An 11,742-nucleotide genomic window follows, 5' to 3' on the forward strand; every position below is an offset into this window, starting at 1 on the left:
TGGCTCCACGCTGGGCATGGAGCCTACTTAAAAAAAAGTCATGCATTTAGGCCAGATGACATTTGGACAGAGGAAGGCAGAGTGGTTAAGTGTATGGGCTTTGGAGTTGGAGTGAGTTCTGGGTTCTAATCCTGGCTTTGCTCCTTACCAGGAGTATGACCTTGGGCACATTGCCTCCTCTCCCCCAAGCTTCAGAGAGGCCATGAGGGAGATGCTGGAGGGTGTGGGGGTGGTACCAGACACAGGAGGGCCACTCCTCTGATCATAAGATGACTTCTGAGGTCTCTTGCCTGTTCCACATGTCCTCCTTGAACCCAGATGTCCTGGTCCAAGCTGCTCCTCCCTCCCTGTGGGTGGTAGGTGGGGGCACGTCTTTCAGGCCAGCCACCCCCCTGGGGGCTTGCTTCCTTTCAGCCCAGGTCCTCTCCCTCACTCCCCCTGCACTCCTTCTCAGACCCCCTCCTCCACCTGCCCTGTCTCCCAAAGAGCTCCTCAGAGTCTTAGGAGGCTAGACCAGGGTCCGCCAGGGCCAAAGTAAAACACAAACATCATCCAGTCTCTTGTCACCGCCTTTATTTCTGGCTTCCAGTTTGACAAAGTCAGTGAAAGAACATATTCAGTGACCCCCTCCCCACCAGGCCACACACACCAAATGCAGCCTTCTAGGCTGCGCTTCTATATATTATTAACCCTTTGATAACATTTTATTTCTTAATTTTAAATACAAGGAAAAACAATAAATTACTCTTTCGCTGAGGACCAGCTGCTGCCTGGCAGACAAGAGCAGCTTCTCTGGCCCTCTCCCCTGTCCCGTGTCGGCCCCAGGACCCCAGTGAGGTAGCAGAATTTTACACACAGTGCTGATTCCCAGGGACTCCTAACGCCCAAGTCATTGGGCCCCCGGCTCCAGGTTCTGAAGGCAACAGTCCCTCCCTGTCCCCAGCACAGACGAACACACTTGTTTAAATAACACACAATAATAAATAAGGCTAAGAAGAAATGTGCCCGAGCTGCTGCTGTCTGCCTTAGCCGTGCGCGTGAACAGCAAGGCCCCCTCCCCGGCGTGTCTGCCACGGCGCGCCCCACTGTAATGCTGTGGTTTGCTCTCAGGGGGGGCGCAGTCCGCGAGGCAGTGTTTCCCCTTGTGTCCTTGGAGCGCAGAGCCCGGGAGAGGAGGGCAGGCTGGGCTCGGCTGGGCGGAGGCAGGCGGCACAGGCTGAGGTCCAAGCTAAGGAAATCGTGTCTCGCTCCCTCCCCGCCCCCCTCTCCCCCAAGAAATTTGTGACATCTGAAAGAAAAATGAATCTGTAACTTAAATGGTCAGGTCTGCCTCTGCAAATAAGGATGCTAGGTTTTCATGCTTCATGTGAACCTCCCGTGGCGAAAATGTTGCCGGGCATGTGTGAGCAGGTTTTTCATCAACTGGATCACTTCAATTTTGGTGTCTCGGCTGCGCTCACTGGAGATCTGCTGCAGAACAGAGAGACCGGTGTGTTAGTGGGACGCCAGAGCAAAGGTGACCAGCATCCGCCAGGGGCTTTCCAGGAACCAGCTTATTTAATGCCCACAAAGTGTGTGTGGGGGGTACTATTACCCACATTTCACTGATGTGGAAACCGAAGCTCAGGTAGGAGTCAGGAGCCCACAAGCCCAGATCCTGGAAATGCCAAAGGCCGTGTTCCTGCTGCCACAGTGGACCCAGCCCCAGAGTGGACACTTGCTTTCCAGATGCTCAGCCAGGTTCCCCTGGAGCTCCCAGGGCTGGCAGGAGTGGATACAGGGTTGGGGGGTACAGGGCAGAGGGCCTTACCCCTGCCAACGTATCCTGAAAGCACAGTGCTTTCAGCATCCTCCGTGTCCTTTGGATGGCGCTGCAGTCGGTGACGTTGATCAGAGATTCTAGAGCTGCACAGTACTGCAGGGAGAAGAACACAGGGGTGTCAGGCCCTGCTGGGTACCCCCACGCCCCCACCGGCACCTTCACTGACTCTCCAGGAGGAGGGGGCGGAGAGCCCTGAGAGAGGTGGCTTCGGGTGGTGGGAGGACTCCAAACTGTGAGTAGCTCTTGAAGCTTGCTTGGAACCCCTGAGCCGTGTGAGGGAGGCTCAGAGAAGATGAGCACAAGACCTACAGCCTCAGCTCCATCCCTCCCAGCATCCAGGGGTCCTTACCATGCTGCCGGTCCAGGTCCAGTTGACGCTCCACACCATGCTGCCATTGCAGAGGGATGCCTGAGGGAGCAGAAAGACAGTAAGCCCAGGCCACGTCTCCACAGGGATCCAGCCCCACGGGCATCCCCGCTGCAGCACAGAGCTAGGCCTGGGACCGCCCCAGTGTTCCTGAGCTTCACTTCCTGCTCTGCATAGTGGGGGAGACCCATTGTCCAGGGTCTTGGGGCTGAGAGAGAAAAATCTGAGCGCCACGACCAGTAAGGGACAAGTCTTGTGTGAAGCCTTCCGCAGCCAGGGCCGCGGCATAGAAAACACCTGGCCAGTCAGTAGGACATCTCCAGGAAGGAGTCAGGTCAGCGTTGGGTGAGGGAGGAGGGGGTGGCCAGGTCAGTCAGATAGGTGGCGGTGGGGGCAGGTATATAAAACCTGTCTTCTGAACTGGGGGACACTGCAGTTTGGAGCATGGGTGCTGGATGTCAGCCAGGCCTGGTTTGAATCTGGCTTTTGTCAACCTTAATGAGGCTTAGTCAGTCAAATAGGGTCATCATACCTGCCTTTTGAGGTGGCTGGCAGTGATGGAAGGAGATGAAAAGCACCCAGCACTAGGCTTGGCACAGAGTCATTGCCCAGAAAGTATGAGCCATCACCACTGGGGACAGGAGCTGACTACCAATGAATCCTTCTATAATAATGGGCTTAACCAAAATGCTGTGAATAATGGCCCCATGATTCCACTCAAACCAGATGGCAAAAGCTAAGGAGTCCTAGGAGAGTGCTGGCCCCTCTCTGCTTTCCTCTTCTTGAATGGCTGAGTAGGAGCTGGCCCCTCCTCTGCTTCCATGGCAGGCAGGGCCAGGCCAGAGGAACAGGTGTTCCCTGGGGGCTCCACCAAACCCCTCTATGGGTCCATCCATACTGCTGCCCCCAACCTGGCTCTTCTCCCTCATGGCTGGGCCCATCCCGGTCCAAGGGGCTTCTTAGGATGGGGCCCAGCCTTCATGGCCTGAGCCATGACCAGTACCTTGCGTGAGAGTCCCCCACGCCAGCACCCTCAGACCTAGGACCCTGGCCAGAGGGTACTCACCTGATTCTGGGTGATGTTATCCAGTTCCTCAATGAGCTCCCTGAGGGCTATGCTGTTAGGCCCAGGGACCGGGGAGGCAAGGCCACCAAGGCAGGTGAGAGCAATGACCATAGTCAACCAGAGCGCCATGGAGCCTAGAGCCAACACAGGAGGAGTGAGGAGCAGACCCGTAGGCTGGCCTAAGCTGAGTGGCTTGTGGCCTTGGCCTCTTGCAGCAGCTTTTATAGGCCAAAGTGATGACGCCTCCAACCCGGGTCTCCGTTTTGTCAAGCACTATCTAGAAACCACATCTTTACTTATCTTGATTTTACTTTGTGGAAAATCCAGCGTCGCATAAAGGAAAGAGTTTGATTTCTTGTGGACTTATCATTGAGAGGGGTCTGGAGCCCTTCCCAAGATGTGGATGCGCTCCCTGCAGGGGTAGGTGAGAGGGCCCTGAGGGCAGCCTGGTGTCAGGCATGCCGGCTCGAACTGCAGCAGTTTTGTCTGGTAACCACCCTGAGTGTCTGCCCAGCTCCTGTCCTCAGACCCTTGTGGGTCACCAGAAGCGCTCGGCTGACAGGGCTATGACTACAGTCCACCAGATGTGTGAGTTTGGGGGTTTTGTTTTTTCAATGAACTGGTCTCTAATGCTTGATTTGGATATAAAACTCAAACAGGATAAAAAGAAAAGAGTGAAGTTCATTCTTTTTCTTCCATCCGATTCCCTGTTGGCCCCACTGTGGGAAGGATTATAAAAAGTTCAGATTCCCAGGTCTCCACCGAAAGATCCGGTCGGATTCAGGGATCCTTCTGGGACTTCTTCTTCTTCTTCTTTTTAAGATTTTGTTTATTTCAGAGAGAGAGAGAGAGCACATGAGCCAGCGCAGAGCGAGAAGCAGACTCCCTGCTAAGCAGGGAGCCCGATGCGGGGCTTGATCCCAGGACCCTGGGATCATGACCTGAGCCGAAGGCAGACGCTTAACAGACTGAGCCACCCAGGTGACCCTGGGACCTTTTCTTTTTTTAAAGTCGCTTTGATGGTAATTTTGAGCATGGGCAGCCTAAACACAGAGTGCCCAACTCAGGCCTTCAGCGTGGACCCATCCTGTTGGGAAACCCTTAGCCGTCAGGCTGGCAGGAGGCAGGACCTAGCCTTAGCCCAGGTCGGAAAGGGTAACTGTTCCCGGTGCCACTGAGACCTGGGGAAACCACTCTGCTCACCAGTATCTGTGGGACAAAGCCTTTCTCCCTGGGGGACCCAGGTTTGCGCAGACTGAAGGCTGTGGAGGGCAGCCTGCCCCCACTCCAGGGTCCCCCTGAACAGCCCACCTCTGCAGGGATATTGCATATAGCCATTTTCCTGCTTCTCCCTCCTTTCTCTAGAAGTCCTCCAGAAACCCCTGCAACAACTGCATCATTTGCCTGTTGAGTACTGATGTCAGGCTGTCTCCGTCACCCACTTCCTCCCCTAAACCAGTGCCTCCCCCTCCAGGCCCCTTCTCTGCCCTCTCAGGCTCGCTTTGTCCTACTCCGAGTGAGGCTCGACCTCCTCCCAAGGCTCTCCCAAGTGCTTCTGCCGCTCCTGCCCCAAGCTTCCCTGCCTTGCCCACTCTTCCCTCTCACCCTCTCTGTTGGCCAGATCCCAAGCTTCCCAGCCCCCCTGTAGGCCCTACGCCCAGAAGCCCCTGCCCCTCGCCGGCTGCCCAGTGCCTGGAGTGCTGTCATTTGGCTGTAGGACACCTCCGTGGGCCCCAGTTTCCTCATCTGTAGAATGGGGTCTCTGTGTTGAGGGAAGGAGCAGGGAACCGCCGTGGGATGCAGAAGTCCCAAAGCTCTGCGCCAAGATGAGTCAAGGCCCCTCACCCCCCAGGACCAGGCAAACCGATGCGGGGAGCGGTGGGCAGGCGCGCCCCCGCGCGTAGGAGAAGGCACGCCGGCCGGGCAGTCTCAGCGATGCCCCGCGGAGATAGGGGCCCGGCCTTATGTAATGCGAGATGGGGCTGATAAACGCGATCCGCCCCGCTCGGCCCTCCTCCGCGGCCTCGGGCGGTGGCGTTGCCCCAGGGAGGGATGAGAGCGCAGAGCCGACTCCACGGAGCCGCGAAGCGCCCGCCCCCGCCGCTGGTGCGCTCGGGTCCCAGGCCGGGCGAGGGAGCGGCCAAGGTGGGACTGATGGGACCCAGCGCCAGGCGGGACTGCAGCGCCCCAAGCGCCGGCGCGCACCGGCGAGGGGGGCGCGCGGTCGGGCCCGTGCACCTGGCGGGGGATCTGCTGGCGCGGAGGATGCGGCCCACCTTTTCTCCCAACCGGCTACCAAAGGCATCGGGGCCGCGCCATCCGACCGGGGCTCGGGTGACCGGTCCTGGCCTTCAGCCCCGAGACGAGCCCCCACTGGCTACGTCCTCCGTCTCTGTTGGTATTTCTTGACTTCCAAGGGGGCTCCATTCACACCCCGGATAACTTGTGAGCAACACAAACTATGAACGGGCTGCTCCACGCCCTCAACACACATGGATGGCTTGCAACTGTCCTACAGCCCAAGGCGTGGGCGCCCGATCCCGGCCTCGCAGGTGCAGGATGCGCCCTCGTGGACACGGGGGAACCCGCCCGGGAGGCGCAGCCGGGACCAGGCGCGGCGGCCTCAGGGCCTTGCTCTCGGCCCGGCTCTGATCGCAGGGGTTGAGACCGCCCTGCCTCGGGAAGAGCCCGCTCTGCGCGAAGTTCCGCAAAACATCCTTTCCCAATTTTCGCCCACGTTGTTTCTCCTTTGGAAAGAAAAGATCCCCAGTCAGTGGCGAGTTGTTTCAATAATTTAAAATATCTAACTTAATAGGTTTTTATTTTTATGAAGGTTATACGTGTGTGCAATTAAAAAAAAAATCATTCATGGTGGTTGATTGTCAAAAAAACGGCAGTTTTGAGTATGAGTTCCCCGTGGGTCTGTTGCATTTCTGTATGACTTGTGAGCGACGCATTAAGTGCCCCTCTTTTCGTTCCTCAGTATCTTTTTAAGGATGTTTGTATAACATACAGCCTTGGACACAGCAGCATCTTCTTCACCAACAAAAGGCAGGCCGACTTACTGTCCATTGTTAAAACTTCATTTTCCCTGAGCTCAGTCTTCTTTTCCTGCAGTGCAATCCACTGGGTGCCCAGGTGCTGGCTGGCTTCCTTGGTACCATGCTGTGAGAATTGGGGTTCAGAGGACAAAATAAAACAATAATACTGTCGTTGTACATAATAACTTCTGTCTCTGTTCTCCAGGTGTTGCGTCTTCTGCCAGCATCCATGAACTTGTTAATTTGTTACCATGCAAGTTAGATAAAATCTCAGAGCCTTCAGTTGTTGACAAGCAGCCCACCCCCACCCCCCACCCCATTAGCTTCTCCAGAGGAACCATGATTTTAACTGTTTCTTTTGGTATTTACCTCCTCCCTCTTTTCTAAATTTCTTGATTTTCAGGCGTAGGCATTTTCTGTGGCTTGTGATGAATATTTAATTCTCTTTCCTCCTTGCTATCCTTCTTCCATTTGCATCCTTCCCTTTTTCTCATCCTCCTAGTATAGTAGATGAGAATTTGGGTCAATCAGAAGCCCTGTTCACCATTTGCATAATAATACCAATATATTCGGGCACCTGGGTGGCTCAGTTGGTTAAGCGACTGCTTTCGGCTCAGGTCATGATCCTGGAGTCCCTGGATCGAGTCCCGCATCGGGCTCCCTGCTCGGCAGGGAGTCTGCTTCTCCCTCTGACCCTCCCCCCTCTCATGTGCTCTCTCTCTCTCATTCTCTCTGTCTCAAATGAATAAATAAAATCTTTAAAAAAAAATAATACCAATATATTCAAAGCCGGAACATGTAGTTAACTACCATTGCTTTTATTTCCCTTCAAAGCTTTTTTTCCTCTGGAGTCAATAATAAGTTTTTCCGTTTGCTTCATTTTTTTCTGTTTCTCTGTGATCTGACCCTCAATTCCTGGCTGCTTTTATAAATCTCTTCTCAGCAGATTTGGGTAAATGAGTTATTCTCAGAATCACATCTTCCCGGGAAAGTGTGCCCTGGAGCCTGCTGCTGACCTTCTCTGGCTGCCGTGGACAGCGCCCTCTGACAGCCTGTGAAGGCTGTAGTCCTGAGGTCTCCTGTCGCCCCTGTCCTGGGACTTCCTTTCCCCTCTCCCCTGTGCAACCCTCCTGATCCTTGCATCCCAGGTCTTCCTTTTTCTTGGGGAAACACATCCTAACAAACACAGAATTTCAGGCAGGAAATAATTTTCTTTCAGAATTTTTAATGCCTTTGCTTTTGCATGCTGTCTCCCAATATTGCCGTTCAGAAGTCCAAAAGCATTTGAATCCAGATCTTTTCTAACTGTCTCTCTGGAAATTTGTAGGAAATTTTCTGGGCTCCCATGCTCCAACTCTTACAGTGATGCACCTCAGGGTAGTTTTGTTTTCATTTATGATGCCAGATGCACAGTGGGCCCTTTTAAACTGAAAACATGTCATTAAGTTTTGGGCAATTTTCTTTCTTGTGAAAAAATTAAAACTTCTGTTATTTTATTTAAAAATGTTATGTAAAGTCATTGTTTTATTTTATTTTTTATTTTTTATTTTTTTTTAGAGCAGCTTAAGATTCATAGCAAAATTGAGCAGGAAGTCCAGAGTTACCATATACCCCTGGCTGCACACACCCACGGCCTCCCCAGTTACCCACATTCCCTGCCAAAGTGGTACATAAATCTACAGTGACACATCATTATCACCCAGAATCCATAGTTTACTTCAGGGTTCACTCTTGGTGTACATTCTGAGTTGTAACAAATATGTAATGGCAAGTATCCACTGTTATAATATCATACGGAATAGTTTTAACTGCCTGCAAAATCCTCTGTGCTCCACCTGTTCGTCCTTCCTTACCTCCTAACCCCTGACACCACTGATCCTTTTACTGTCCCCATAGTCTTGCATTTTCCAGAATGTAGAATGTCATATAGTTGGAATTGTACAATGTTTAGCCTTTTCAGATTGGCTTCTTACATTTAGTAATATGTATTTAAGTTCCTTCATGTCTTCTCATGGCTTGATGACTCGCTTCTTTTTAGTGCTGAATAATATTCTGTTATCTGGATGTACCAAGTTCATTGACGCATTCACCTACTGAAGGATATCTTCGTTGCTTCCAAGTTTTGGCAATTATGAATAAGGCTACTGTAAACATCTGTGCAGGTTTTTGTGTGGGCATAAGGTTTCAATTCATTTGCATAAATACCAAGGAATGTGATTACTAGATCATATGGTAAGAGTATGTTTAGTTTTGTAACTGTCAAGTGTCTTCCAAAGTGGCTGTACCATTTTGTGTTCTCACGAGCAACAAATGAGAGTTCCTGTCACTCGACGAGGGGCTTGATCTCACGACCCTGAGATCATGACCTGAGTCGAAATCAAGAGGCTTAAAGCGACTGAGCCACCCAGGTGCCCCAGCTTGTCATTTCTTTCTTTTGTGGACTGTGCCTCTGTGTTGCACATAGAAAGTCATCACCACCAAAACCGAAGTCATGTAGATTTTCTCCTATATTATCTTCTAGAAGTTTGATAGTTTGTGTTTTATATTTAGGTCTGTGATCCATTTTGAGTTAATTTTTGTGAGAATGTGTAAGGTCTGTTTCTTTCTTTCTTTTTTTTTTTTTGCATGTCATTATCGGGTTCTAGTACCATTCACTGAAGATTGTTTTCTTCAGTGAATAACCTCTGCTCCTTTGTCAAAGATCAGGTGACTCTATTTACGGGGGTCTATTTCTGGGCTCTTTATTCTGTTCCTTTGTCCTATTTGTCTAGTCTTTTCCCAGTGCCCCACTGTCCTGATTACCATAGCTTTACAGTAAGTTTTGACATTGGGTAGTATCAGTTCTCCAGCTTTGTTCTTTTCCTTCAGTATTGTGTTGTCTATTCTAGGTCTTTTGCCTCTCCATCTAAACTGCAGAATCACTTTCTTGATATCTACAAAATAACTTGTTGGGATTTTGATTGGGATTGTATTGAATCTATAAATTAAGTTGGGAAGAACTGACATCCTGACAACATTGAGTTTTTCCTGTCCATAAACTTGGACTATCTCTCCATTTATTTAGTTCTTTGATTTCTTTCATCAGGATTTTGTAGTTTTCGGGTGCCTCGGTGGCTCAGTGGATTAAGCATCTGCCTTTGGCTCAGGTCATGATCCCAGGGTCCTGGAACCAAGCCCCACATCAGGCTCCCTGCTCAGTGGGGAGCCTGCTTCTCCTCCCTCTGCCTGCCACTCTCCCTGCTTGTGCTCTTTCTGTCAAGTAAATAAATAGAGTCTTTAAAAAAAAGGATTTTGTAGTTTTCCTTATATAGATCTTATACATATTTGTTAGATTACATATATAAATATTTCATTTGGGGGTTGCTAATGTAAATAGTATTGTGGTTTTAATGTCATATTCCACTTGTTTATTGCTAGTACATAGGAAAGTGATCAGCTTTTGTGTATTAACCTTGTATCCTGCAACACTACTATAGTTGCTTTTTAGTTCTAGGTTTTTAAATTTGACTCTTTTGGATTTTGTACTTAGATAATCATGTCATCTTTGAACAAAGACAGTTTTACTTCTTCCTTCCTAATCTGTATACCTTTTATTTATTTATTTTTTGGTCTTATTTCATTAGCTAAGAATTCCAGTACAATGTTGAAAAGCAGTGGTAAGAGGGGATATCCTTGCCTTGTTCCTTATCTTTGTGAAAAAGCTCTGGGTTTCTTCCCATGAAATATGATGCAAGCTGCAGACTTTTGTAGCCTTTTTTTAAAATCAAGTTGAGGAAGCTCTCCTCTATTCTTAGTTTATTGAGGGTTTTTTTCTTGACTTGGTGATGGATTTTGTCAAATGCTTTTTCTGTGTCTATTAATATGATCATGTGGTTTTTCTTCTTTAGCCTGTTGATGTGATAGATTATATTAATTTATTTTTGAATATTTAACCAGTCTTGCCTATCTGGGATAAATCCCACTTGGTTGTGGTGTACAATTCTTTTTTATACATTGTTGGATTTAATTTATTAATATTTTGTTGAGGATTTTTACAAAGATCTTCATAAGAGATATTGGTGTATAGTTTTCATGTAATGTTTTTGTCCATTTTGGTATTAGGTAATACTGGCTTCATAGAGTGAATCAGGAAGTATTCACTCTACTTCCATCTTCTGAAAGAGATTGTAGAGAATTGATATAAGTTTTCCTTAAATGCTTGGAGAATTTACCACTGAACCCATCTGGGCCTGCTGCTTTCTGTTTTGGAAGGTTATTAATTATTATTAAATTTCTTTAATAGATATAAGCCTATTCAGATTGCCTCTTTCTTCTTGTGTGAGTTTTGGCAGATTGTATCTTTGAAGGAATTGGTCTATTTCATCTAGGTTATTGAATTTGTGGGTAGAGAATTGTTCATTGTATTGCTTTATTATCCTTTTAATGTTCATGAAGTCTGTAGTGATATCCCTCTTTCACTTATTGGTAATTAATGTCCTCTCTTTTTTCTCTTAGCCTGGCTAGACAATTATTGACTTTATTGATCTTTTCACAAAACCAGGCTTTGGTTTTAGTGATTTTCTCTATTGATTTCCCATCTTTAGTTTCATTGATTTCTACTCTAATTCTCATTATTTTGGAATGCCTGGGTGGCTCAGTCAGTTAGGCATTTGCCTTCAGCTTGGGTCATGATCCTGGGGTCCTGGGATCGAGTCCTGCATTAGGCTCCTTGCTCAGCAGGGAGCCTGCTTCTCCCTCTGCCTGCCATTCCCCCTGCTTATGCTCTCTCTCTCTCTCTGAAAAATAAATAAAATCTTTATTTATTTTTTTTAAAAGATTTTATTTATTTATTTGACAGAGAGAGACACAGCGAGAGCAGGAACACAAGCAGGGGGAGTGGGAGAGGGAGAAGCAGGCTTTCCGCCGAGCAGGGAGCCCGATGTGGGGCTCCATCCCAGGACCCTGGGATCACGACCTGAGCCGAAGGCAGACGCTTAACGACTGAGCCACCCAGGCGCCCCAATAAAATCTTTAATTCTCATTTCTTTTCTTCTGCTTACTTTGGATTTAATTTGCTCTTCTTTTTTTCTAGTTTCCTGAGGTAGAAGCTTGGATTTTTTTTTTTTAAGATTTTATTTATTTGCCAGAGAGAGCGAGTGAGCACACAAGCAGGGAGAGCGGCAGGCAGAGGGAGAAGCAGTCTCCCCTCTGAGCAAGGAGCCCTATGTGGGGCTCGATCCCAGGACCCTGGGATCATGACCTGAGCCAAAGGCAGACGCTTAACTGACTGAGCCACCCAGGCGTCCCTTAGATGTTTGATTTTTTATCTCTCTTCTTTTCTGATATATGCTTTTAATGCTGTAAATTTCCCTCTATGCACTACTTTCACCATATCCGACAAATTTTGATAAGTTGCATTTTCATTTTCCTTTAGTTCCATTTAATTTCCCTTGAGATTACTTTTTTG

General features: G+C 48.8%; 1 protein-coding gene across 1 annotated transcript; it reads right to left on the minus strand.

Annotated features, from left to right (window-relative positions):
• Positions 1–1,299: 1,299 nt before the first annotated feature.
• On the minus strand, positions 1,300–3,898 carry IL13 (interleukin 13). The gene is made up of 4 exons (XM_006734693.3): positions 3,256–3,898; positions 2,172–2,231; positions 1,811–1,915; positions 1,300–1,470 (listed from the first exon to the last, which is right to left on the minus strand). Exons 1-4 carry the CDS (start codon positions 3,382–3,384, stop codon positions 1,363–1,365), a joined length of 402 nt encoding a protein of 133 aa, XP_006734756.1. The 5' UTR covers positions 3,385–3,898; the 3' UTR covers positions 1,300–1,362.
• Between the last annotated feature and the right edge of the window lie 7,844 nt (positions 3,899–11,742).

The sequence above is a fragment of the Leptonychotes weddellii genome, chromosome 7 (genome assembly GCF_054177405.1).
Source record: "Leptonychotes weddellii isolate Sample4059 chromosome 7, ASM5417740v2, whole genome shotgun sequence".
NCBI lineage: Eukaryota > Metazoa > Chordata > Mammalia > Carnivora > Phocidae > Leptonychotes > Leptonychotes weddellii.

Coding starts and splice junctions, on each gene's coding strand:
- IL13 (XM_006734693.3), bottom strand. CDS start 3,384: ATGGCGCTCTGGTTGACTATGGTCATTGCTCTCACCTGCCTTGGTGGC. Junction 2,232..3,255: donor ATAACATCACCCAGAATCAG/GTGAGTACCCTC, acceptor CTGCTCCCTCAG/GCATCCCTCTGCAATGGCAG. Junction 1,471..1,810: donor TTCAGGATACGTTGGCAGGG/GTAAGGCCCTCT, acceptor TCTGTTCTGCAG/CAGATCTCCAGTGAGCGCAG.